This window comes from Dryobates pubescens, chromosome Z, assembly GCF_014839835.1.
Source record: "Dryobates pubescens isolate bDryPub1 chromosome Z, bDryPub1.pri, whole genome shotgun sequence".
Taxonomy (NCBI): Eukaryota; Metazoa; Chordata; class Aves; order Piciformes; family Picidae; genus Dryobates; species Dryobates pubescens.
The window spans coordinates 111,268,903-111,295,153 of record NC_071657.1 but is presented as its reverse complement, the minus strand read 5'-3'; the positions used below and the strand labels follow the sequence as shown (position 1 = coordinate 111,295,153).

Below are 26,251 nucleotides of genomic sequence, written 5' to 3'. Positions count from 1 at the left end.
TCCTTTCAACACTTCTTGGGCTTACACTCAGTTTCAACACAGAATTTTTTAGCAGCATTATCTTAGGTGGCTGTGAGTGGAAGTCATTACCGGGTATGCCTATAACACGCTGAATAATGGCAAACTGACTGATACGGAGTCTAAGTGCTTTATGTGCCTGTAATAGGCTTGACAACCTGTTTACCTGAAATGCTAGCAGGTGTTGATCCTGTTTGGAAAGGTGAGGTGTAACTTGTTTTCTCCAGGGGACAGGCAATTACCTCACCTGGATAGAAGACACAGATGAGAATCTTGAGACTCTACATCTAGGCTGTGGTTGCAACTTAAATTGCTGCTGGGCTTGGTGAAACTGCATGAGCTGAAACCAAACAGTATTGTTCATTTCTTTGCTAATAAAGCTATGCCCAAAATGTGGGACAGGTTTACTTTGATGAGCAAAACCAATTTTGTTTTAAAATTATGGTCAGAGGAAAATGCCATCTGTGTGACCTCAATGCTTCCCGATGTTTTGAGTTATTCCTAAAATGCTCTTCTGTTTCTAAAGTAAATTCATCCTGTGCTGTAGTAGTTGTGTATTGCTGAAAAACAATTCAAAATAAAGGAAGCTTGCTAACACGCGTGGAAAGGTTTAATGTACAGCAATCATGCTGTGGTTGCAAAATCCTGAAAAGCCACTTGTTTGCTGGACTGCATCCACAAAAGGCTTTGTTTTATCTTGTTATCTGCACATTAACCAGATGTGCAAAAAAATATGAGGTGGTCATTAAATAACATATTTAGTGCTTCAGCCTTCACAGGTCCAGTACAATTATTATCTGCATCTGCTGAATGAAGATTTAAGGTCTGGAAACATACAGAATGCAGAAAAAATAGAAAGAATTCTACTTCCTAAGATGGTTATACTTGAAGGCCTAACATGTTTAGTCCGTGCAGTCAAGAGAGTCATCTTTAAAGCCTGGCTTCTAATTATTTCTTCTAATGGCTTCTGGCTTAAGACTATTTTCATGAAGGACTGTAGGGAGTATGTGACCTGTCTTAGCTGCCTCGATGCTTAGTCTTAGTGGTAAACTCTGGGCCAATTGACAAAATGAGTAGTGATGAGATTTGTAAGTAGGCATGTAGACAGGCAGGAAGACACTTTGTGTTTCACCCTCACGAACGCAAAGGACGAACCAGAGGAGCTTTCTATCTGCTCTACAATTGTGCTGACCATACAAATTTTACTAATATGGCATGTAGTTTTGTGGCTTAAAGGAATCAGAATACTTCTGGTTTATTTCAGTGGCTTTTTTATAATCATGCCTTTTTTAATTATTTATTTGGTTTCTTTTTTTTTTTTTTTCCCCTTTCTTGATGCTTTAATGCTTTATATTCATGCAGACATCCTGAAACCTGAGTAAATTATACATTTTAAATAATCTCCTGAACTTTGTCATATGAAAAACCCAGACAGTCAACAGGCATCACTTAATTGGAAAGATAATTAGAAATACAATGAGCTGTACTAACCACCCAAAAATGCCTTATCAATCCTCATCAGCACACAAATACCAGTGTGATATTTCTCAGGCCATATCTTGACAGCAGAGGGAAATAAGAAGTTAATCAATTAAACAATGGTTTCTCTCCAGTATTGGCAGATGTCATTGTGCCTAAGAGTAGTGTCATTCCTGACAGAAGGGTCAATTTTTCCAGATGACGATCCAATATAAAGTCCTCCAGATGATAATTCAATATAAGAGTCATTGAATCTGTGAATCTGTCAGTTTTCCAAAGCTCTGGGGTGGAAAGACAAGTACAATTAGGCCATGAAATATCACAGATTTATAGAAGAGACAAGCTATTTTGATTACTAGACATATTCTAGGTTTATGTTAGATTTGTGTGTAAGTGATACACTTCATACTGCATGTAAGGCTTTGACTAATGGGGAAGTAATCACCAAATAGCAACTTAATAGAAATCTCCCCCTGCAACACAGTCTGCTACTTCAACGGCTCAACTAACTTCATTCAGCACTGCAGATTGACTCTTTTTCAAAAGAGGCCAGAACAGTAAAACATTGATCTTGATAATTGCAAGGTATAATAATGACAAAATAGGGATGGAAATGGTGTTATTGATCCCATCTGCAAGGGGTGCAGAGTAATAAATCATAGTGTGCAAATGTTTTCTTGCTAGCTAGCCTCCCCTGCTCTAAAGTCATGCAACTGCTTATACCGGTTTAGCTGGAAGGTTATCTCACCAAATGCAGGTGCCAGGCATGATTTCCCCACCCATTAGGGACTGTATGAAGCTCCTAGTACTCCAGGATTTTTCCATTGCTGCCAATGCAGCACTTAGCACAGTAGTTTTGCAGCAGTGTTGCCAGCTGGCTTACACAAAAAAAAAAAAGATCCTTGCATTATAACAGACCTGGAATAATTTACCTTGTTCCTTTCCTTTTCTGGGCTCGTTTAAGCGTACTGTTGTCAATGGTAATATTTTTGTGAGTGTCATTGTAATAGCAATTTTAAAAAATAATATTACCTCATTTTGCAAGAATTTGCACAACAGCAGCAAGAGCTGTGAAAGCTTGTGCCATATAGAGCTCGCTCCGAAGAGGACTGCCTTGCACATGCTTTCTGACAGGCTAAAGTGTTTTCAGGATCAAGCTGAGACTCGATCATCTGTATATATGGAACTCATACACAGATTTGGTCCAGTCACAATCCAGAAATATTTTCCTTCAAATAATGCTGCTGCATACTGAAAAAGACACCTATCCAGCACAGACTGAACTGATGGCAGCTGGCTGGAGTCCACTACCAAAAGTTAGAAGTTAAAAAGCTCCCTGGTGAGTCCAGAACATCTCTCAGCAGTGTGATAAATTTGAATGACAACAGAAATATCAGGGATTACTTATTCTCCATGGATATCCTTGACCTTGTCACTTAAGAATTCTACTAATTGGACAGAAGAGGAAGAAAAAAAACATATTAATTAAACTCATGTATGGGACTCTATATGGAAAATTTCCACCCATTTTGATGTGAAAGACAAAATGTATTTATTTAGTTCGTCCAGCTATTGGATGATAGCTTTAAATCTGCTTGTCCATCCAGTTTAGACAAAACCTTCTGATATTTTAATCACTTGACTAAATGGGAAGGCTGGAATAATGGAAGAATGTATTACAGGGTCTGAAGCTAATGATATTGTAATGGATTATTTAGACTTCTGTTTATTACCCTGCATAACCTGGCCATTTGAATTTGCTGTAATAGCTGAGAAAATAGAGGCATCAGTGTTGGTTAAAAAAACCCACAACAACAAACAGCTTTCTTAAATACGGAGAAAATTCTGGATATTAGTTGATCACAGGGACTTACCCTTTAATTTCCTCTTCAAAAAGATGTCATTAAAAAATATTTGCTGCATCAGTAATCCAGATTGAAAGATGTAAGTTCCAGATTTCTGCAGAAGAGATAATTACTGGAAACTCATAAAACCCACCTAAATTCTGTTTTAATTTTCATATGCAGAGCAGATGTTTTGACAGATGGACGGACTTTATTTTTGTAACTGTCCGGGAAAAGTCTGCATAACACAGTCTAATCAGTGTTACATAGCTGTCGTGTTTGTTTTTCAATCTTTCTGCATTTGGCTCCTATGCTTTTGGTTGCAGACATTTTCTTTGCGATTTATTTTTTCAGGCTGATCTCTCTCTGCATAAGCCCTTCTACCAGTTTGATATATAAATATTAGAAAACTCTTCAAAAATAGATGTGCATGTTTGGTTAGTAAGTCAGACATATTGCTCTCCATATAGTGGGTGCCCTTCTGGAAAACTTGATTAACACTTTATGTTCTTCTCAAGGCAGGCCCTCTGCACTTATAGATAATATATATTATTTGGGATGGAATTTTAGAGTTAAGATCTCTGTCCAGACATACCAGACCTATTGTACTTCAGTTCACACTCAGAATGTAGGTGACTTGTTCTAAATGTAGGAATATAGTACAGCAGAATTTGCAGAGGTTGGTGCTTTGGCTGCTTTGCCATAGTACAATGCAAATGATTTTAGCCGCTTTAATTTCAATAAACCATCAGCCTAGAGCTGAGGATCTGAACCCCATAACCTCCTTAGTCAAGTTTAGAGGAAGCATAAACACCTACTAATTTACTACCTGAAGTTAAAACCTCTTTGTTACTCAGGAATCCCTAGTAAACTTCTGGGGCACTTATCCCTCCAGGCAGACAAATGCACCTCTCAGTACTGTACGAAAGGTAGAACAGATGTCCTCATGTCCTTGTATTCCAAACTAACCTCAGGAAAGTCTGTAGTGTCTGATTGTGCTTTTTTGAGGGATATGGTCCTTATTCCTTCAAGCCAAGAAACAAATTGGATTGTGCCCTGTGAGTGCTTCAGCTGCTGCACATGGCAGGACCAGGACAAGGCATGAACCATTTCTTTGGAGGGTATTGTCAATCATACCATCACAGGACTGTTTGCAGAAGCAGATCCATCAGTTGCACTATAAAAGCATAAAAAGGTAGCTCTCTAAAGAAGTTCTCTCTTCCAGGACAGAGAGAAGACGATCTCACAGGCTATGCTAAAATTCTCAGACATGATGCAGGGACATAGCTACTTGAATTTTAAGACAGAGGTACTTCTGTATGAGACCAAAGGCAGAACCTACAGTTCTTGGGGAAATCTTACACCATTTATAGACATATAAATGAAGATTAATCCTCTCCAGGGGTAAGCAGGATAAATGAATGAGGGTTTGGAAGACTGCTGAAGCACTTACATGATGTACCTAATTCCTAATTTTATCTTTGAATATTTACCTCAGTCATTCTATACCATATGAAATTGATTCTGCTTTCCACTGTATGTATATATACATAAACTCGAGTTTCAGGGTATAAACTGGTGTTTAGTTTTATACAGACAAGAAAAAAGTCCTAATATTAAGCTACTAATTATAATGAACAGGATTACTAGGTTGAATAATTTATAGTGATTTCCTATGGTGATTCCAGTGCTCCTCTTTTTTAAAAAAATTCTTTTCATAACCCATCCAAGTGCTGCTTTCTTGCCTAGGGAGAATTTTTTAAATCTTGCATTCATTTTCATTCACATTATTAAGCTACAGGTATTTTAAACTCCCACATCACTCTGTTTTCACAGATGAAAAAAACCAACATGATTTCCACGTGAGAAACAATTGTAAAAAATCTTATCTTTCTTCCTTGAGCTCTTTTACTTGGCAAAGACCAATGTTCAAAGGAAATGGATATGTCCAGAAGATGTTCCCTTTAAATAACATTCCTTTCCTGGGGAAAGTGAAAATACCTACAAAGGTATTGAACTCAATTGGAAGCACAGTGTTTTAAGTACCCTGATGATTTGTTCCTCACACCTTCTGGCTCTTGGTTACTTCCTTCTCCTCCAGTAGGTAGTTTTTTTCCTCTGCTCTGTTTTATCAAGATACTGTATTTCTTTTACTGCCTTTGTCTCTTTTCTGGTGCTTTGCATTCTGATATCATGTAGTGAAATGATTTTTCTTCTGGCACAGACCTTCACACTAAAAATAGCATTGACCTGGTGGTCTGGCATGGAGAGATGCTACTGTGGCCAAGAAAGCCAATGGTATCCTGGGTTGCATTAAGAAAAGTATGACCAGCGGATTGAGGGAGGTTCTCCTCCCCCTCTACTCTGCCCTAATGAGGCCTCACCTGGAATATTGTGTCCAGTTCTGGACTTCCCAGTTCAAGAGGGACAGGGATCTACTTGAGACAGTCCAACAGAAGGCTACAAGAATGATTAAGGCACTGGAACACATACCCTATGGGGAGAGGCTGAGAGACCTGGGGCTTTTTAGTCTGGAGAGGAGAAGACTGAAAGTGGATCTAATGAATGTATATAAATATATGAGGACTGGGTGTCAAGAAGGAAGGCTCTTCTCAGTTGCACCCTGTGATAGGACAAAAGGCAATGGATATAAACTACAGCACAGGAGGTTCCACCTCAACACAAGGAGGAACTTCTTTACTGTGAGGGTCACAGAGCACTGAAACAGGCTCCTCAGAGAGGTTGTGAGGTCTCCTTCTCCAGAGACTTTCAAGACCCATCTGCATGCATTCATGTGGGACCTGTGCTAGATTATGGTCCTGCTCTGGCAGGGGGGTTGGACTCAATGATCTCCAGAGGTCCCTTCCAACTCCTAACATCCTGTGGTCCTGTAATCCTGTGCTGTCAAGTGGGGGACACCTAAGTCATTCCAGGCCCTCTAGCCAAGGGGGTTGGGAAGTTGCTTTGTAGTCAGGTTGACATAGCCACTGGTATTGGGACCAGCAGAGCTGTCTGCCAGGTTTCACAACTGGTGGTACCTGAATGCCATTGTAGTGATCTTGTTGTGAGGGCAGGAATGAGGAAACAGAAATTGAAAATGAGCATCTGTCTCCAAAGCCTCATGTAGTGGCAGACCCAAACTGCGTTCAATGCACACACACTTTTCTTGATCAGAATATCTTCTTTGTCATACACATGTGTTGAGATTTATAGTCTGAGAAAATCATTCAAAGCTGTTAAAGTTACAGATTTATAGGAAGCTTTTTTGTTGCAAAACTGAATAAACCATAAAAACCTAATATTCACCATCTCGAAGAAAACTTTTGACAACTTTAGAATTTCAAACACACAGGTACAGCAATTCTACACATGCTGCTGTATCTGTGCAGCTGTACTTGAGCAAAATTAGATAAAAGGAAGGAATCTCATTACTCTGTGATTTAAATCAATGTTCCTGTTGCTATTGTTTCAGGGAGAATAGCATCATCTCCCAGGCAGGGCTAAAACTTCACTTTGAACTTCCTGAGTTGACAAGGGCTTAAATCAGAGCTGTAACTTTTCTTTGATGTCATTTATTGTAGTTTAATACCCCTCTTTATTTATTTTTTTACAGTCATGTGAAATATATGAAGAAACCTAATCTGTTAGGGAGGTGTATGAGAATTTACTGGATAGACCTTAATGGTTCCTTTATGCAACTATAAAACACAAGGAAGCTATAAGAGCAGCCTGAACTGGAGTGGGAACTTTAAATGTTATATAAATGTATTTGTCATAGTCAAAGGTTTATTGCTGTAGTTATTTACTTTCCCCTTTGTTTAAGCAGGTTGTGTATTTCTCAGACATCTATGGTAAAAATCATGTTGTATAGGGAATTAAGGAAAGCTTAAAAGCAGAAGATGACTAAACCAAATCTGCTTTTGGAAATATATTATAAATCCAGAGTAACTTTACTGATATTAATGCAGTTACACTATTATCAATCCTGAACGCATCAAACTAAAATATGGCTATGATAGAGTTAATTCTTCCCTCCCTCACCGCAGGCTAATTAAGTAGGGTTTCCCATCTCACCTTTAAAGTATTAGCTATCTAATACCTTCTTGCTGTATATTATAAATAAGTAGCTGAACATTATTTAGTGAGTGCATATGGAGTCACAGGTGGCATGTTGCTGTAAATCAGAATGACTCCTCTGAGATAAGCACAGTCTGCTTTGATTCTGTGGGTCTAGCCCATATACTCACAGCATCTTGCAGAGGTGTATGTCCACTAGCCTCTAACATTTGTGTTCTTCAGGTAAGCAGTTTTTGAAAGATTTAGTAAAGTATTGTAGTAGACCACAACAATATTTTTAAAATCATGGCACATCAAACCAGAGAAGGGAAAAGTGCAGTCCTACTGGTACAGTGGTGTGATTAAATTTGGCCAGATACAACTCTAAGAAGAGCAAGTTCTATTAAGTAACCAGTGACAGGATGAGAGGAAATGGGTTTAAATTGTGCCAGGGGAGGAGAGTGATGAGGTATTGGAACAGGCTGCCCAGGGAGATGGTGGAGTTGCCACTCCTGGAACTTCTGAAGAAGAGTGTAGATGTGGTGCTTCAGGACATGTTTTAATGGTCATGGTAGTTGGGTTATGAGTGGACTCGATGATCTTAAAAGTCTTTTTCCAGTCTTAGTGATTCTATGAGTCTAAGTGAGAGAATTAGGAATTATTTAATTGTACACAAATGATTGGTCAGTTTTAAAATATGCAGAGTTAAAGTCAGATGCTCCATCTAAAACACAGAATATCAGAATTTAAGAAAGTTTCCGTTTTGTTAATTTTAAATGCTGCATGAATTTACAGTGTTTGCCCATTTTTACTCTTGCAAGCCTTGAATTGTTAACACAGTTTCCCATATTTCTTCTATTAAAAGGAACAAAGGACAACAACATTAAGAAAAATATTGAAACGTGTACTGTAGTTTTGATGATTTATGCCAGGTATTTGCTTAGTACCACTGTGACAGTGGAAAGCACTCTGTGGATACATATAATAAATGTATGTTTATGTTTATACATGTGTGAGAGAAAGAATATGTATGCACAGAAATTGTGTGTGTTTTTGTTAAGAAAGGTCAGAATGGGAAGATTAAGAGAAACCTGTAGTAACATCCATCTCTATTTCTTTCAATTTCCTGTTGGATTACCTTAACTATCTTTATGTTTTCTCTTCCATCTCATTTGGAAAGATAAATGATCAGCTGTTAGTCAAGGATGTAGTAAGAGTCTATAATTTTCTCTGGATGCATTATCTGTTATGCAAACAAAATTTAAAAAAAAAAAAATTGGAAGAGCAATTTCAGTACAGTCCTATGTGTTAGGCAGGGAATCATTATTTTAACGTGGCAAATTTGTTACTTTTCCTTGTGGTGGCATAAGACGTGCCTCAAACTGCATGCATGTTTTCCTGGTAAGGCCATCATTTTGTGTTTGTGAGTAACTGGTTTAATTAATAAGCAAGTTACAGAGACTGATGATGCCAATGAGATTTCTGTGGAGGTGGAAACTCAGGTAATATTTCCATGGGCCTTCATTCCCTTAGGGAGGTACAGCTGAGTGGTCTCCCTCAAAAGTTACCAAATATGCATAGCAAAGTTTCCTTAACTTTAAACACAAATGTTTATTTCGATGTTCTTATTTTTCTCCTATTTGAAATGCATTATTTCTAATTGTGTCAGTGGACTCATTATTTCTTTTAATTGCTAGACCTGATTGAAATAAAAATATTAAGTAATCGGGAAAAGGATAAATAAGTTATTTGGTGTAAATAATGACATTTTTGTCAACAGGCAACAGATAATGTTTGTAATAGGGACTGCTAGTGTTGTTATTATATTTTTGATTACAGAAAACTAGAATTTCTCAGGATAGATAATTTACTTAGGTAGAAAATGTAAAGTCCAGGTCTTGCAAAGCTTACATTCTAGGGGCTGTCAATAATTGCATTAAAGTTTAGCATATGTATTCATCTTTGTAAAACTGTCCCCTAGACACAGATAATGGGAGTGAGGCAGCATTCATATTGTTAGAAATGTTCTATCAATGATTTGTTTCTCATCATGTCTTCCATCTGGCCTGTCTTTCTTCTAATTGTTACTTAATTGAGTACAAGCAAACAGTTGGTCCATTTTTCTTCATTATTTCATTCTGACACATTTCTGTAAATGCGTTTTGTCTTACAAACATGGCAATAGCATAAATTACAAAGATGAAGCATGTCTGAAACAAAAATTGGGAAATATTTTTTCAGTAGTCTTTTATTTAGAGGTGGCTGCTTTATTAAATGAGCGCTAAAGATATTTAAATGAGAACCTAAATCAAGCTATTCATTAAATGCTTAGCAATAAACAAGCCTATAAACAGCCTGAAATAATCACACTTTTAAAATCTAATTCAGCCATGCATCCTTAACACAGAAGAGCTCCCATTAGTCATAATCACTGAATTAGCTCTGTGGATAAATTTTCCCCCCCTTTTCTTTGCAGAGAGAATGTGCTAATTTCATCAAGGTGCTTAAGGCTTACAACCAAACCCACTTGTACGCTTGTGGAACAGGGGCTTTTCATCCAGTCTGCACCTATATTGAAGTTGGAAGTCATCCAGAGGTAAATTATCTTAAACCAATGTTTTTCTTTTTGCTCTTCCTAATCTTTATTGGTGTTTAGCCTTGATTTCTTCCCACAAAATGCACTCATCATTTTCTGTGGTTCGGTGAGAAGATTTGGTAAGACTTGCTCCTGAATCAGGTGCTGATGTGCTGATTGATAAATCACAGCAGATTCTGTACTTTTTTTCTCTACCTATCATCTTTTCTTTCAGGGGCTTAAATAAATATGAGTAAGCCCATTCTACCTGGTCCATGAAGTTAAAAAGCACTCACTGTTTTTCGGTTGGGACAGCTACTAACTATAAGAGGGGTAGTTGAGCCTGTGTGTTTATTCTGGGGCCAGCTCTGTCTGTTAATCTCATACCAGTCAGTACAATGACACCCAGGGTGATTTCTCCCACTTTGGAATTGCAATAGTGTCACACATTCATAAATCCCACTTCTCAGATTTGTTCTAACACACTGACAGATTTTCATATCTGACCTAGGTTTTGTTTCCTTAATTTTTAGTGAAACAATTAATCACTTTTCCTCTCTCTTTCCCCTATTTTTAAAAATCTGAAACTTGTCAATTTTTGCTTAGTGTTGCAGAAGTCTTGCGGTAGATTTTGTATTGTTTTGTCAGTGTTCATCATAACTAAATAGGTAAGCATGGTCTTCCCTGGTAAAAACAGTATCATTCGCAGAAAGCAGTGCAATCTATGCTGGCTTTCCTGGCTAATAATGCTACTAAAATATTTCTGTGTTCCTTTGCAATATTTTTCCTTGTCAGAAAAGTAAATCTTCCATTTTCCTGTTAAGTATGTAGTATAAATTTGTTCACTTTACTTCATTTTCAGGCTTGCTTACCTTAGTATTGCTCTGTGGACTGTTGTAGTATAGCAGCCAGACTCTCTGTGTTTGTTTTTTTTCAGCAGTCATTGGTTTATGGATATGTTTTACTGGTGAATCCATAGTTGTGTTATTGTAGCTTCTGTGATCGTCGAAGAACTCTTTCAAGTTAGATTATGGTTTTGCAATTCAGGTTTGCAGATTTCCCTGAAAATAAATACATCATTGTTAAATGAATGAGGATGCAGTTATTTAAAAATCAGAATTTCTTCAGAGGAAAAATTAACAAACCTTTTGAGTGAGACAATTTTTCCCTATAAAATTGTCTTTTGATATTTGAAACATGAGTCTTTACTATGTACTAAGCATAAGGTTTTGAAGGGATAAAGGAGCTGCAAAGTAGAAATGTTTTTTTCTCATATTCTTAATGCTTTATTCCAGAATGCATTCTTGGCAATTAATGATTGTCTCTTGACCACACACAGTATGTCATTGCTTACTGCATTAAACAGATTCTCTGCTTCCTGAGATCCATTTGGGAATTGGTACACGTATTAATTAACTGTAGTTCCGTAAGATGTGTGTCAATCAATTCTTGGCAATCTGCCAAGTGAATCTCTCTGCAGAGAGATAGCTGCTATGAGGTCATTTACTTCTACATTTAGCCGTTTTATGACTGTACCATAAAACTAACACACACTTTATCAAGGATTTATAGCAAGGATGATCAGAGATGAGAGGCCAGATCCACCCTTGGTTTATCATTCTGGATTTTGAAAGTCTTGAGTCAATGAAAGTTTTGAGTTTGACCCTGGAGCTGAAAGAGGATGTTTGTTTTACCTTCTTTCTAGCAGAGCCTAGCTATTAAGAAAATCTAAATTGTTGCGTTTTGGTCATTTATGCACTAAGTTTGGTAATTCCCCTATGAATGAATCATGCTCTTGACCCTTGATTTCATCTTTGCAAACCAGGGAAGTCAGAAGTATGTTTAACTGAACTTCCGCAGACACTTAGCTTTTGATTTCTTTTTCATCCCTAAGCTAACAATGAAGTCATCTTCACCTGGCCTTCTAGTAGCACAAGTTTCTGTATCTTCTGGACAGTAGTGCAGGAAGACTCGCTGGCTTCTCAGCCCAGACCTGCCCATGCAGAAAGAAAGCAGGGCAAGTAGGATGCAGAAGTACCCACCTCTTCTCAGGCTTTGACAAACTGACAGCCATCCTGGGTTCTGTCCCTTGCAAAGGCAAAAATCAAATGAATAAATGAATTTATTAGATTTGCTGTGAAAAAATAATCTAGTCTGACTCTCAGCTAAAGCCTGCTCCTTTTCTTCCCTTACTACCTAGCCAAAAGTTTCAAATGTGCATCTTCTCCTGGAGATTGGGAAGAGAAGGGGGCTTGATTGACAGTAGCTATTAGAGACATCATGAATGGGTGGGGGATGCAATAGTAACCCCTGTACCTCTGCACCTCTGCATCTGTGAGAGCCAGATGGTTTATGTTGTCATGTCAGACAGCAGCACTGGATGTGTCAAAGGGCCACTGCTTCTGTATCATGTATAGTTTATACCTCCCTAGCATACTAAAAAAGGTAAAAAGTATAAGCAAAGGCAAGTGGTTGATTTTGAGTTAAAAAATTGCTATCTAAAACATTTCCTGAAGATTCATTTTCTGACACAACACTTGTGGAAAATTAACTGACTTCACCATCTGCTTATTTATTTTTCAAGCACTTAGAGAGGTAAATGTGAACTGATTAGGGGAACAGTCAGGGAATGTACCTACTGTTTAATATGATTACTTGTTTATATGAGCTCTGAATATAACCCACCTGCCTGAGTCTGACGGAGGAGTGAAAATTGCTGTGTGCCAAATTGAAGAGGTTGGAGAAGAGAAATTTAAAAGAAAAGAGTTGCAAGTGATGCACCAAAAGCAGTTGGAATAGGCTTCAGGATCCTGGAATATGGTTCCATTTTTATGACTGGGGAAAGGAAATAAACCACCTTGCATGACAGTCATAAAGTAATGGAAATACGAATTGTTATATCTGTTGAGTATCTCTTCAATATGAAGCAGCATATTGCAGCCCCATTCCATACTTGAAGAAAACCATTTCTAGTGATGAAACTAGGCAGGTCTAATTGAGTTTGATGAAGTACAGTATCAGAAATAATAATAAAAAGGTAAAAGGATATGAAAAGCATGCTGTGCATCTGATTAAAAGTGATATGCACAAATGTATACAACCTAGTATGTTGTGAATTACACTGCAGTCTAAGGAGTAAAGCAGACTAATCTTCACTTAAATCCATTCCAGATGTGGAAGTGTATAACCGCGGTATTTAGAGAGAAGAACGAAGTTAATATTTGAACAGATTTAAGCACACAAGCCATGAATAAGCAAGAAAGAAAAAATTTAGAGAGAACATAGTATGTGTATACACAGAAAATACCTGAGAAGAGGCTTATTTAAATCTTGAGATCATCCATTGGAGAGGCTATGTATTCGTGCTTTCACTGAATGGTGCAAACTGGATGCTATACAATTACCTTAGCAGAAGGTGCTTGGGGTTTTTTGTTTATTGAACTTAATATTTGCCTGTCAAAATCATGTTTGGGTTTGTCAATAAATTGTCTAATATCCAAGAGTAGTGGAACATCCTGAAAGTAGCCATGTTAAGCATCTAGCAATCACTAAAAGTCAACAATTCATATTTGATTATTATTTTAATCTCCATTCTTTCTCAATAACACTGGTTTCACATTCTACCCCTTTTCCACCCCATTTTCCCCCTTTTTCCCCTTTTCCCCCTCAAATTCCAGAGCACCTGGGCTCTGTCGGAGTCTCCTCCCACCCCAGGTGTGGCCACTTTGCCCTCCCCACCAAATCCCCTTTTTAATCCCCTGCCATGAAAGGCAGAGGCCTCAAGCTGAGCCCACCTGGGCTGGCGGATCCTCCTCTCATCACTGGTGAGTCCCTGGGGTACACACTGGGTGATGGTGGTGGTGACAACAAAGGCCGGGGGGCCTGGTGGCCCCCCGGTTCGATAGGAAAAGAGCTGATGGTCCATTCACTATCATCCATGGGTGCTGGCTGGGCCTCCTTAGTGTGGCTGAGCTCCTCTGTGTGGTGTCTTGGCTGGTTGAGGGTCTTGCCCCTGGCTGTGGGAAGGGTGCAAAATGGTGATGGTGGAGCAGGAACTGTTTAGGCAGGGTGGAGGATGGTGTAGAGGGAGCAGGAGCTGCTTTGGGAAGATGAAGTGGGGAGTGAGATGAGCAGGAGCTGCTCAAGGAACAACAGGCTTAAACTTGAGCATAGAAGATTTCACCTCAACATGAGGAGAAACATTCTTTACAGTGAGGGTGACAGAGTCCTGGAGGAGGCTGCCCAGAGAGGATGTGGAGTCTCCTTCTCTGGAGGCTTTCAAACCCCACCTAGATGCATTCACAGAATCACAGAATCACCAAAGTGGAAAGAGACCTTAAAGATCATCAAGTCCAACCTGTCACTACAGCCCTCATGACTAAACCATGGCACCAAGGGCCATGTCCAGTCCCCTCTTGAACACCTCTAGGGGTGGTGACTCCACCACCTCCCTGGGCAGCCCATTCCAATGGCTAATGACTCTCTCAGTGAAGAACTTTCTCCTTACCTTGAGCCTAAGCTTCCCCTGGCTCATCTTGAGACTGTGTCCTCTTGTTCTGGTGCTGGTTGCCTGGGAGAAGAGACCAACCCCTTCGTGGCTACAGCCACCTTTGAGGTAGTTGTAGAGAGCAATAAGGTCTCCCCTGAGCCTCCTCTTCTCCAGGCTAAACAATCCCAGCTCGCTCAGCCTCTCCTCATAGGGCTTGTGCTCAAGACCCTGTGCAGACTGCCCTGCGTGATCCTGCTTTGGCAGGGGTGTTGGACTAGATGATCTCTGGATGTCCCTTCCAGCCTCGAATGTTCTGTGATGCTGTGATATACAGACTTTTGTATTGTATGAGCCTAAGTTTAGGTGAGATGGCACAACACAGACACCTACAAAACTTACGGGATCAAAGGTTAGGCAACATCACATGGTGTAATACAAGAAGCCAGTTACCAAACAAAACAAGAAAGCAATTAGTAAAGCTGTGTTTGGCTCCCACTGAATTCTGAGGAAGGAGGATTGGATGTGTAGGAATGTACATAATAGCTGCAAAGTTACACAAGTCAGATCAGTGTTTGAAAGGAAGAAATCCAACTGCAGGGAGACACAGAGTTGCATTAAGCCACTGGAAAATCACAACAGGATGCAGAATGCACCTGCCTGTACATGCCTGAGCAGGGGGAAGGAGTCCTGCTCCCTTTTCCCAGGGGTCCCTTTGGGGTAGTTTGTGTGACCCAGCAGGGAACAGTCCTGTTTAGGAAAGAACAGGATTTCCCATGTACTAAACCCCTACATACAGGTGGAGGTGTAGAGAATGCCCTATTTTTAACACTTATCTAAGTGTTGCAAGAGCTGTACAAAATTGTTTGCCAGATCCTCAGCAGGAATACATCAGGGTTTCTCCAAGAGAGGTAAATCAATAGACACTGTCTGAAGAACTAACCCTGCTTCTTTTATTGTCACCAATTCTGAATTTCTTGTCATTGGTCAACAGATTAAAACTCCTTTTTAGCTAGAGGAACTAGAAAGATCTGGGATCACTTTGCTTGCAGGTTATTTCTCATTCTTAATCAATAAAGAAACTCTAAATTTAGATCAGATTTATGATGTACATAAAACATTTGGTTATTGCATATGAAGTTCTATAGCGCTACCACCTGTAACATATTTACTTTTTCCGGACTCTGTATTTTAAAAATCTTTGGTTCAGCTCATAAAGTTTTGCTGAATTATACTTTCCACATTTTTTTTTTTTTTTATCCCTTCTGTACTTCACATTAGAAGAGGTCTAGAGTGCATTTTCTAAGTAATGGACATCCTGTTCTGATACATTTATGCATCTGTCTTTTTTGTCTGTTCGTATATATGTCTGTATATATTATATATGTATATAGTGATGGAAGTGCATTTTTTTTTTTACCCTAAGAGAATGACTTTGAAAGCATGCGTTACTCGAAGGACCAGTGCTACTGCTGGTAGAAAACATGTTGTGTTTCATTATCTAATATAAAATTTGGGGTGAAACATTGACTTCAGTAGTAGCAGATGTGGCATGAATTGGCTGAACTTCATTGAAGACAGTGGAGCTGTGTCAGTTTGCATCAGTTAGGATTCTGACCTGCGTGTTTTAAGTGAAAAATTTGAGCAAATTATTTTTTAAGTTAAGAACCACTTCAGGCTAATTTGTTTTCCATCTAACTAGATATGCCTTTTTATGGCATTTATATGCTTACTAAATACATAGACAAAATATGAAGTAAAAAGCTAGTGTTAAAGGAAGATCCTAATTTCTTCTATGTGAGCAATAGGATTATTAGTTGTGATATAATAGTTCTAAGCATCACAGTAATCACAAAGGCATTCCAATAAGAGATCTAATTTACAGATCGTAACAGTCTGTATTAGTTCAGAGATGTCTTAACCCTTTAAACCACTAGATATCCTATTACTGTAGCACTTGAAAATAAAACTGAATAACCAGATCCCTAGCTTAGGTACAGTGTAAGGACCTTTTAGAGCACCTCTTTCAATTGCCTGGGTGGTTTTGCCACGGGGGGGTGGGGGGGAGGGGGGAAGGTTTTGTGACTTTAAATGTTGATATGATTCACTGATTCACCTTGTTTCAACAAACCAAAAAAACAACAGCTACTGGACTTTTTAGATAGGCTGATGTCTGCAGAGGTAACATGTTAGGTGTCAGTGTTAGGGTCATATCTATCCAGACATCTCACAGGGTCAGTAGCCAAAATCTCAAAATAAAGGTGCTTGATTCCTCCTCCACATGACATCAGTTTCCAGTCCCTTAGGCTACCCTGTGTGAAAATTCTTTGCATAAAATCAGACTTTTCACACATACACAATTTAGCTCCAATTGTTTAAAAGGATAAACCTTGGCATAGCTATAACCTTCCTAGTATTTTGGAAAGATGTATTTTATATACAGTTACCGGGAGCTATATATAGCATGTAATTTATTTTTTTGTCCAAGCCATAATTCACTATGACATTTGTTGGAAGGGATGTAATATGGAAACTTTCCAATGACCTGGAGACAATATTTACAAGAGGAGTACGGGAAGGGACAGAGAATATGGCAGCCTTTCCTCATAAGACAGCCTAAGCAAGCCACTTGTTCTGGTAAGGTGTGACAAATATTTCTGAAAGGAAATTAAGATAAAGCTGTTTAGAAGCTCTGCATAATTTTTAAGCACCATAATAGAGAAGAGTTTCCTACAGGCTGAGTGGTATGTACCAATTGGCACCTCTTGCTGTGTGGCATTACCTCTTGATAAAGAATTAGATGGTCACAATAAAGATGCTACTTGATTCCCATTTAAAAGATCTTTTGAAACAAACAAAAATCCTAAAGCCCTTTATAAACCAAGGGCTCAACCAGGTTGAGGGTTACATGCTACTATTTATGAAGACCTGTCTTTGAATACACTGCAGATCTCCTTTGACTTTAGCTGTGTTTGGAACATTCGGTTTGCTAAAAACGTTAAACTAGGAAAACTCAGATTTTCCAAAATGTCATCCTGTATATCCTCAAGCAAAATATAATTACAATAAAAATTTATATGTAGGGTGGATGCTTTAAAGTAGGATGATTAGGCTTTATGCAATAATTTAGTTGTTGGAATAGTTTACTTTGAGGTAAACTTCCTTCAGCTGAATAGCACACACAACAGCAATGGCTGACATCTTCCTTAACCCACATTGTTGCGAAAGTCTAAACAGCTGCTACAGATACTTCATCTGTGGCAACGTGAGACACTGAAGATAAAAACTTCGAAAGATTTTTTTTTTCTCTCCCAAATACCTATTTTTAACAAGATAAGGATTGCTTTTCAAATTAAAATTATAATGCATGCTAAATTTTGATGTGAATCACACAATTAAAATATAATAATTTTAATTTGTTGTTAATGTTCATTATCCTAACATATTCAATTAAGATATCTTTATCACAGGTGAACATTTGACAACGTCTTCATCCATTTGATTTTCTGTTTACCAATGTAAAGCTATGTTTGTTAGAATAGGCCTATTCCAGATAATAATATATCCTATATTGCAAGTAGGATTTGGCTCAGTATCTTAAATTTGGATGCAGTACAAATATCATTTTTGAAGGAAAGTATTTAACAAAGGGATTGTTCTTTAATGGTTACAGGAAATGTGAACATTGTAGGTTTTCAGCTGTTATTTAGTGCATTCAGGCTTACCCTTGCATATTTCATAATTACACCTAAGCAATCTGAAATTTGTTTATATCTAAAGTGACAGAAAGTAAGTAATTATATCTGAGGTTCACTCTGAGATTTTTAAACTGAACATGTACATGCAGGAAATGAAATCAAGCTTTAAACTATCACAAAGTCAAAACAGTGTGGTTGGCTATTTTATTTCTTCACCTTTATTTCTCAGTTTACAGCCTTAAATGGTTTAGGGAAAATGGAAGTATGGTTCTTTGGAAAGCCATACAGAGGAGAGGTATAAGAAGAGGAACAAATACATGGAATTTACAATCATTAAGTCCATTTGTTGCACAGCAGAAATTTCTAATGAACCCCCTGTTATTATTCAAATCTGATCAGTCCAGCGAGTAGCTTTTGTTTAGGACTTGATAAACATATACAAATTGCTATGGGAGACCTCCTGGATTATTTTTAAACTGGGGGAGGGGGGAAGTTAAAAAAAACCAAAACCCTACCAGACAAAAAACCACAGTGCCAAAACCATATTACTTTACATATGTGTTTCAAAGAAATTAGAAATGGAAGTCATGTTCTAGCACACTACAGTTTGGTTTTAATTGAAAAATTCCTTGATGACAAAGAACTGCTAAGAATATGGTCTGTAGGAACACAGATGTTTCTGTGGTTCTAACCTGATCACTGGAGAGACACAATGGCACAAAACGAAGCTTGATAGTTGCAAGATTCAGCATATTCTCTGCCGCTGCTGGAAAAAACCCAACTCTATACAAATTGCTAACACAGATTTATTTTTTAAATTTTTCTTATTGCAAAAAGAGTCTAATGTGAATGATAGTGTCAAATTTGAACCTCCTGCCTCCTAATGAGAGGAATCTACGTGCTAACATACTTCCAGTGGGATAACTGAGAAGACCATTGTTCCTTCACTGTACATGGTTTTCGCCTTCTGTGGCTGAGAAATGCTGGTTGATTACAGTGGAGAACTGTATACAGTGTGCCACAGCTGAATGACTTCCATGAATAAGAAACTAAAGCCAGTCGACATATTCATTAGGTTCAAAGAAATGAGTCTCAGAACTGTGGGAAAACTTTTGTTTATGCTACTGGAGGGGAGGAGAAAAAAAAAGACTGAGATAGAAAGAGACCTCCATGGAAGCAAATTTGCAGAGTGGAGCATGCACATATGTACATGCAGACTGTGTGGATTTTCATTTACACCACATGCTATGTCTTGCTTTTTGAGTCCATATCTTAATACCATTGTTAACTTTGAGTATGGTCAGAAAAGGAGGGATTCAAGTTAAGAATACTCTTAGGATCTGGGTTTACTTTCTCTTTCTAAAATGTGATTATTTTTTTTTCCCCCCCTAGAACTGACTGTTTTTAGTGGAGTTTTCTGTGACTTATACTGATGTATCTAAGACTGAGGTTCACTCTTTTTATTTGTATAGTCAGACAAAACCCATTAATTGCTATCATTGTTTGAGTGATGACTGAGTTCTGTGACTGCTGTAAGAAAATTAATTTTGGCGATGGCTACCAGAGGACCTGAAAATCCTCCAACTGTTTGCATTTGGATGTTTGTTATTTCTTCTATCAATTAGAGCATTTTATGATTAATTATTTATGTCCACAATGTAAATATTCCTACTGGCATGTGATTACCTTACTTAACCATGAGTTGATACAGTTTCCCTAATTCATTACAGACTTAGACTATACTTTTGAGAGAAATGGTGATCATATAAAAACGTTGATCCAATTTATTATGAATATTATGTTCATTTATCAGCATAGCTCACCGTGTTTCTTGTAGCACAGAAGTTCAGCATTTACCTCATGTTAGAGTAACAACTGAAAACATCAGCCCGGCTTCACAGTCATGCAACATATGCAAAGTTTCATCTACACACCTCCTGAAACAAAAGAGAAGTATGGCTGAATCCTTTGATCTCTCAACCGGCAAGGAGGAGAAAAAAATAAAATAACAAACCCACATCTGTTGGGAAACAAATGTAATAAAAACAGTGGAAAACCAGCCTATAGCATAGACTGACTTAATTGAGGAAATGACTTATAAATAGAATTAAATCTTGATTTAGAGGTGCAGGAGGAAGCAAAACTGAAAGAAGGAATTACTGAGTTCAGATGTGGGTAGATCAGCATCAAAACAACATTATTCTTTGTGAGATGCATGTCAAAGGCTCCATTTGACAGGCAGTGACCTCATGGAGAAGAATCACATTTTAAGTGTGATTTCTGCTGCTGAAGGAAGTGACTGTATTGTGTTTGTAGCTCAGTACAAACATCTTGTCAAACAGTCTTTAAACAACCAAGTTCACAACGCAGCAGGCTTTAGTTGTGGATGATGCTCCACATACAGGCCATACTTTTATGAAATGCAGAACTGCAAACTAACTGGATATAGTAAATACTCAGACATCAGGACCTAACCAAGAGATTATTGACATTAACTAACTTCACTGGCCTTTGTCTAAACTTTTATGAGATCTCATGTGTTGTGAAGTGCCTTTTAGGCCCTTATTTTTAAAGGCCATAGGATATGTTTAACTCTGGAAAGTTACAAGCGAGTCTGAAAACACTGCCTATTTCCATGCTTTCAGACCAACATAATATTTATAGTTTCTGCATGTTCATTTTGTGTGAGCTTAATGGTACAGCAGCATGGTGACTGGCTTGTGGTTAGTCTTATGAAGGGGCCCAGGGATGCTGTTTATAGCTATGGTGCAGGCTGCTCAGTAATGATGGAGAAGCTCATGCCTGACTTTCTCAAAATCTCCTCCTGATGTTGCTTCTGGACATAGGAGTCTTGCACATTCAGAATTCCAAGAAAAGGGGTATTTCCTAAAAGGAAAGATGAGAACACTCCTGGATTCAAAGCGATCTTTCAAACAGATTCAGGAAAGAAAAAAGTGACTTTACACAATGGGAGGCCTCTTTGGTGTGCTTCCAAGATCCTTATGCCTCTTTCTTTCATCAACAGCTACATTTGGCATGACAAAAATGGCTGCTCTGCAATGATTAAATCTTACTTCTCCTTTGATAAAAAGCAGAGCAACTGCAGGTGAAGCTACTATTTCTGTGAGTAAACAGCAGTAGATAGGTATGTCCAGTGGTTGCCTGGTGGAACAGGAAATAATTGTTCTTCGTCTGACCATCCTCGTTTTTATGTGCAGACTCATATTTATGTGGAAAAGCTTTCATAATACTTTCCAGATGCTTTCTTGCCTTTACAAGATTTTGAAAATTAATTTCTTCTCTGTTCTGTGTTACAGTGTCTCAAATTTATAGTTAGAAAACACTTAGTAACAAAATTCCACTATTCCATAGTTCAATAAGAAAATAATGCTAAATATTGATGTTTTAATTAGTACTTTGTTTCTTAAAGAGTTTAATGAGCCATCTAGCAAAGTGATTAAGAATTAGTCCTGCACATTCCATACACACTGTGAAGATGGCTACAAGAGGAAGAATCTCTACAGAAAAAGAACAGATAGAGTTTTAATACTGTGTCACTTTCTAACTTTTCTTTATCATTTGTAAAGGTATCTAGCAAATGTTTTAATTTATCAGCATGCTACTATTCATCTTTTTGCATCTTTTGCTGCCATAAAATAAAACAGATATGTTAACAGTCAGAAGTCATCCTACATCTTTCTGTAAACAGTATTTTTTATGTAAATGAGACCCAGTGTAGCAATGTATATGATTTCTACAATAGAACCTGTCAACAGGAATAAAAACCAGTTTTAGAAATGGGTCACAGTTTAGACCAAGATTATATTTTATGCACAGAAGGAAGATGGGACTGGCCATAAAATTAAGTATCAGGCATGAGAGCAGTCCATAGACATAAATAATTATCTTTTTTACATGTTAGTCTGTGTATCTTTTGCCATGAAGAGTTAATCAATTTGCTGCTGAAAGTCTGTGGAAGATTAAGAATAGTAATGAAACAGGCAGTGTTTTAAATATTTGTGCTTGTCCCATATGCCAACTGCTTGTGTGATGCTGAAAATCAGAATAAGTGATCACGGCAGCTCTTCCTGTCCTCAAAATCTAAGAATAAAACTATGTGAAGTCAGTTGGGAAAAAATTTACTCTTCCATTCATTCTCAGCTCTTGCTTACCTAGTTTGTAACAACTTGCTTTCTGTTTGTGACACTCAGCAAGTCTGTTTGGAAATGTTTGGCTCCTCTTTGAGCTCAAGTATAAACCATAGAGAATCTCTGTCTTCCCTCAGATACCATTCCTGTGAGGGAAAGGTGCTGTACCATTCTGTATCTTTCTTCATCTCTCCATTTATGTAAGACAAACAATATAGTGACTATGACCTGACTCAGATGAAATTCATGCCTCTGACTTGTTCATTCCTCTGTGGACTTTGAGTAAATTAGTTATTTCCTAAGTAACACATTTCATAGGAAAAGAGTGAGTAACTTTCCACCATTACTTGGGAATCCAAGGAAAGGCAAGCTAATACCTGGTTTTTATTTTCTCTGTATTTGCTGCAGAGAATTCACATGTTTGTTTTTATTTATTCCCAGAAGAAAACTTTGTTTTTAAAAATGTGGTTATTCTTTAGTCAATAAAGAATATGAGAAACACACTGGATGAAAACCCAGTTTCCACTAGAAAATTAAGATAAAAAGAGATACTATGCAGAATGGATATCATATCCTGATGAATTCATGCCTATTAGAATTGGTGGTGACTTGCTTTGTCACCTAATCTATTCTAATTTGTGTACATTTGCAGTCATGCTCAAGCCTGGACTGTCTTCTCACCTGTAGTGATACAAATCACAGCTAGTGACTCTTGCAGTGCAGCATTAATTTGCATTTTAATTCTTTCATTTTCAACTATTGCACACCTGATCACAATTCTATACATTGTCCATCTCTAAGCAATTATTTTCCTATTTACTGTATCTATCAAGTAGTTCCAGAAGAGCTGTCAGATAACTAAACAATAAAGAAATGAAAAGTTAAGAAATGCAACCTGATTTATGAAAATCTATGGATTCCTCAGAGTCGCAACACGGTCACATTCAGGCAGATATGTTAATAAAATGTTCCAAAGTACAGAATCAGATGAAAACACAACACTCTTTGTTAATGAAATATTATCCGTAATGAATCTTGCTTGGGAGTGCTAATGACTACCTTTAGGTTAAAGTGCTCAGATGTCACAGGATAACAATATCTGTCTTAGACATGTATCATTACAGCAAAGTAATTAAAGGTTACTTAGCTATTAAATGGTTCCCTTGGAAAAATCATTCAATGATGTGTCTTTAAACATGCCTTTACAATAAAATTAAGCAAATTAAACACCAGCGTTGTAGTAATCTATTTTTTGTGCAGAATTTCTGATACACAAATGTGTAATATGATTGATGACAGAAAGCTGAGCACTTGATGCTGTGCCCATTTGTTTTTAAACATCAAACAATCTTGGTTGCCCATATATGTAAAATAATGCTTATGCTATTGAGTTAAACATTACAGTGACAATATTGCTGGAGAGAAGGGGAATGTCAAAATTATCATGGTCCCATTTCATATGCTACTTGAGTGCAAAGCTCAAGTAGTATCACTCTGGATGAGAGAAGTATTAAAATCCACTCGCTCCTTTTCACACCACTGTGCTACATGGACTTAAAAGCCTGGTAATCAGTGACTATAGTTTTGCTACAGCTCAGCTTGACTCATTAGAAGGAAACTTTCAGGGAATACTAGGGGAATACTAGCTTGCTGCCTTCTACATTTAATACAAACCACAGCAGGAAAATTGAGCAAGCAGCTTAATCTGAACATAAACATTTCTCATCACCCGCTCAAGTGGGAATATGATATGGACAATGCCACTGAGAGTGGAGCACTACAGAAATGAGGGATTTTTTTCCCCTCACAATAATTTCCATGCTGTATGGAGATCTTATTTCATACATTTTGACTTAAAAATTAGTTTCATTGCATTATGCCAACTGGCAGTGACAAATACATGGTTTATTCTGCCTTTTTCTCTGTTTAATGAGAAAAAATCCACTAGATAAATAGATTACTCATCTGAGACCTTTTCGTATGTAAGTAAGAAGGTGTAAAGTTCAGATCTCTGCTGTCCCCCTGAAACATTGTCCTTGCTCCAGGCGATGGCATTATTCACATACCTTAAGTTTACCCTTATTTAAATGTTTTACCTGATCATGTCTTTTGACAAAACAGGAATTAAAAAAGAAAGAAGATTTTTCTCAGGCTGCAGAACACAGCTAGGAAGGTATTTGCAGTAGAAAAGGAAAGATGAAGAATGCTTGATAGAAATCTGACTTTCTTCATGCTGTAATATGTGGCAATGGTGACATCATCTTATCGGTGATAGGCAAAGCTGCTGTACGTTTTTGATGAGGATGACACTAATGTTATGGGTAATCTTCTCCAGTCCTCAGGCTTCTGCTGAGGCCAAATGGTTTGGCCTTAATTGATTTTACTCTCTACAATTCAGATTGCTTGAAAGATGAGGTTTCAGTCAGTGTCATGAAAGCATGATCCCATGTCTTGGGGCCAAAAAATCCCCAGACAAGTTAAATGCAGTGATGGAGCTATCTGTCCACTGAATCATCTTAAGATGTCCTTCAAAGATGTGCTAAGGCTAACTGTATCCAAAAATATAACATGTAGGTGTGAATAAAAAGAAAAAAAAAGTCTTAATACAGGGATTGTCAAAGAACTAATCACTTTTTAGTGCTGCAGCTTCTCAGAGAACAGATTTTTACTTCCTGAACACAGTAAAAGCATATGTGCTGATTGATTCTGCCTAATTCCACACTTGGAAACAGCTTTCAAGGGAAAATCAAAGAGAAAAAAACCACAACAACAACCAAAAAAAACAGTCTAAGAGTGGAAGGTTCTCTTCCAATGAGTTCTTTCACCCTGAGGCACGGTTCATATTTTAATCATGAATTGGTAAATGTGTAATCAGAAAACAAATGGCATTGATTACTTTTTCAAAGCAGTAACTCCAATAATTTCCTCCTATACATCCACGTTGTTTGAAGTATAGAACCAACAGAAAACCTGAAATAGTTTTGCCATCTGTAGAAATCAGCATTACTGTCTGTAGCTAACATTTATTTACAAGCTTCCAAAGGGTTTCATAAGGGATATGAGTGCACCTACAATACAAACCATGTGTCAATCACTAGAAAACTGCAGAGTAATAGTACTGTTTTTCCCCTTCGCTTGGTCCAAGTTTAATTTTCTGTTTGGCTAAGCATCAGTGATTGTGAAGGTGGTGTATCAACAATAATCATTGTGGCATATTCAATTTAATTATAGTTGGTTGAAGCCCTTAACTTTATTTGCTTTTTCTGAATAAAAGTTTATTTTATTCTGTTTTTAAAAATCCTACTGTTTATGCATTTTGTCATCTTTCGTTATTAGAAACAGGGATCTGGTTTCATTATTCAAGTGTGGGAGTAATGAAGGAGAAAGTCTTTATCAGCTTACTCTGCTATATCTGGGCTCTTTTCATGGTATACTTATTGAACACCAAAACCCTTGAAGTCAGTAGAGTTTATCCTAGATAATGAATTTCAGTTCCTAGCTAAAATGCTCTGAAACTCATACCAAATTTAGGACATGGAAAAATAGGACATTGTTTAACATGGAACAAGGCCACAAAGGTTCTTCCAACAGGCAATTGTAATAATAAATGATTCAGCCACGAGTACAAGATTTATGTATTCTCTTAAAGTTTGGTGAGGATAAATAGAACAGTAATGGGGAAAGTTGACTTTGTTTAACCTCAATCAAGAAGGGGAGCCAAAAAAGGAAAGTTTGGACAAGGCAGTGGAAGTTTTGATGGTGGAAGAGTTCTCTGCATGTCTTAAACCTTGTCCATAAGCAAATTTGTGAATGTCTCTCTAAATCAGTGCAAATCCCTGCCCTGGCATTCTCATTTCAGTTAAAGCAGTATTTCAGGTCTGTTTTTAGCTTCCTGAAAGTAGCTGAAGATAAGTTGCTCTTGGACTGCGCTCCCTGTGTCGACACAA

At 37.7% G+C, this 26,251-nt stretch overlaps 1 protein-coding gene across 1 annotated transcript in view; it reads left to right on the top strand.

The window, feature by feature from the left end:
- The window catches only part of SEMA3A (semaphorin 3A), a 166,331-nt gene that overhangs the window by 59,060 nt on the left and 81,020 nt on the right, over nucleotides 1-26,251 (top strand). Inside the window, exon 4 of the mRNA XM_054178150.1 lies at nucleotides 9,874-9,993. Coding sequence (XP_054034125.1) covers nucleotides 9,874-9,993 — 120 coding nt within the window. The remainder of the gene's footprint in view (nucleotides 1-9,873; nucleotides 9,994-26,251) is intronic.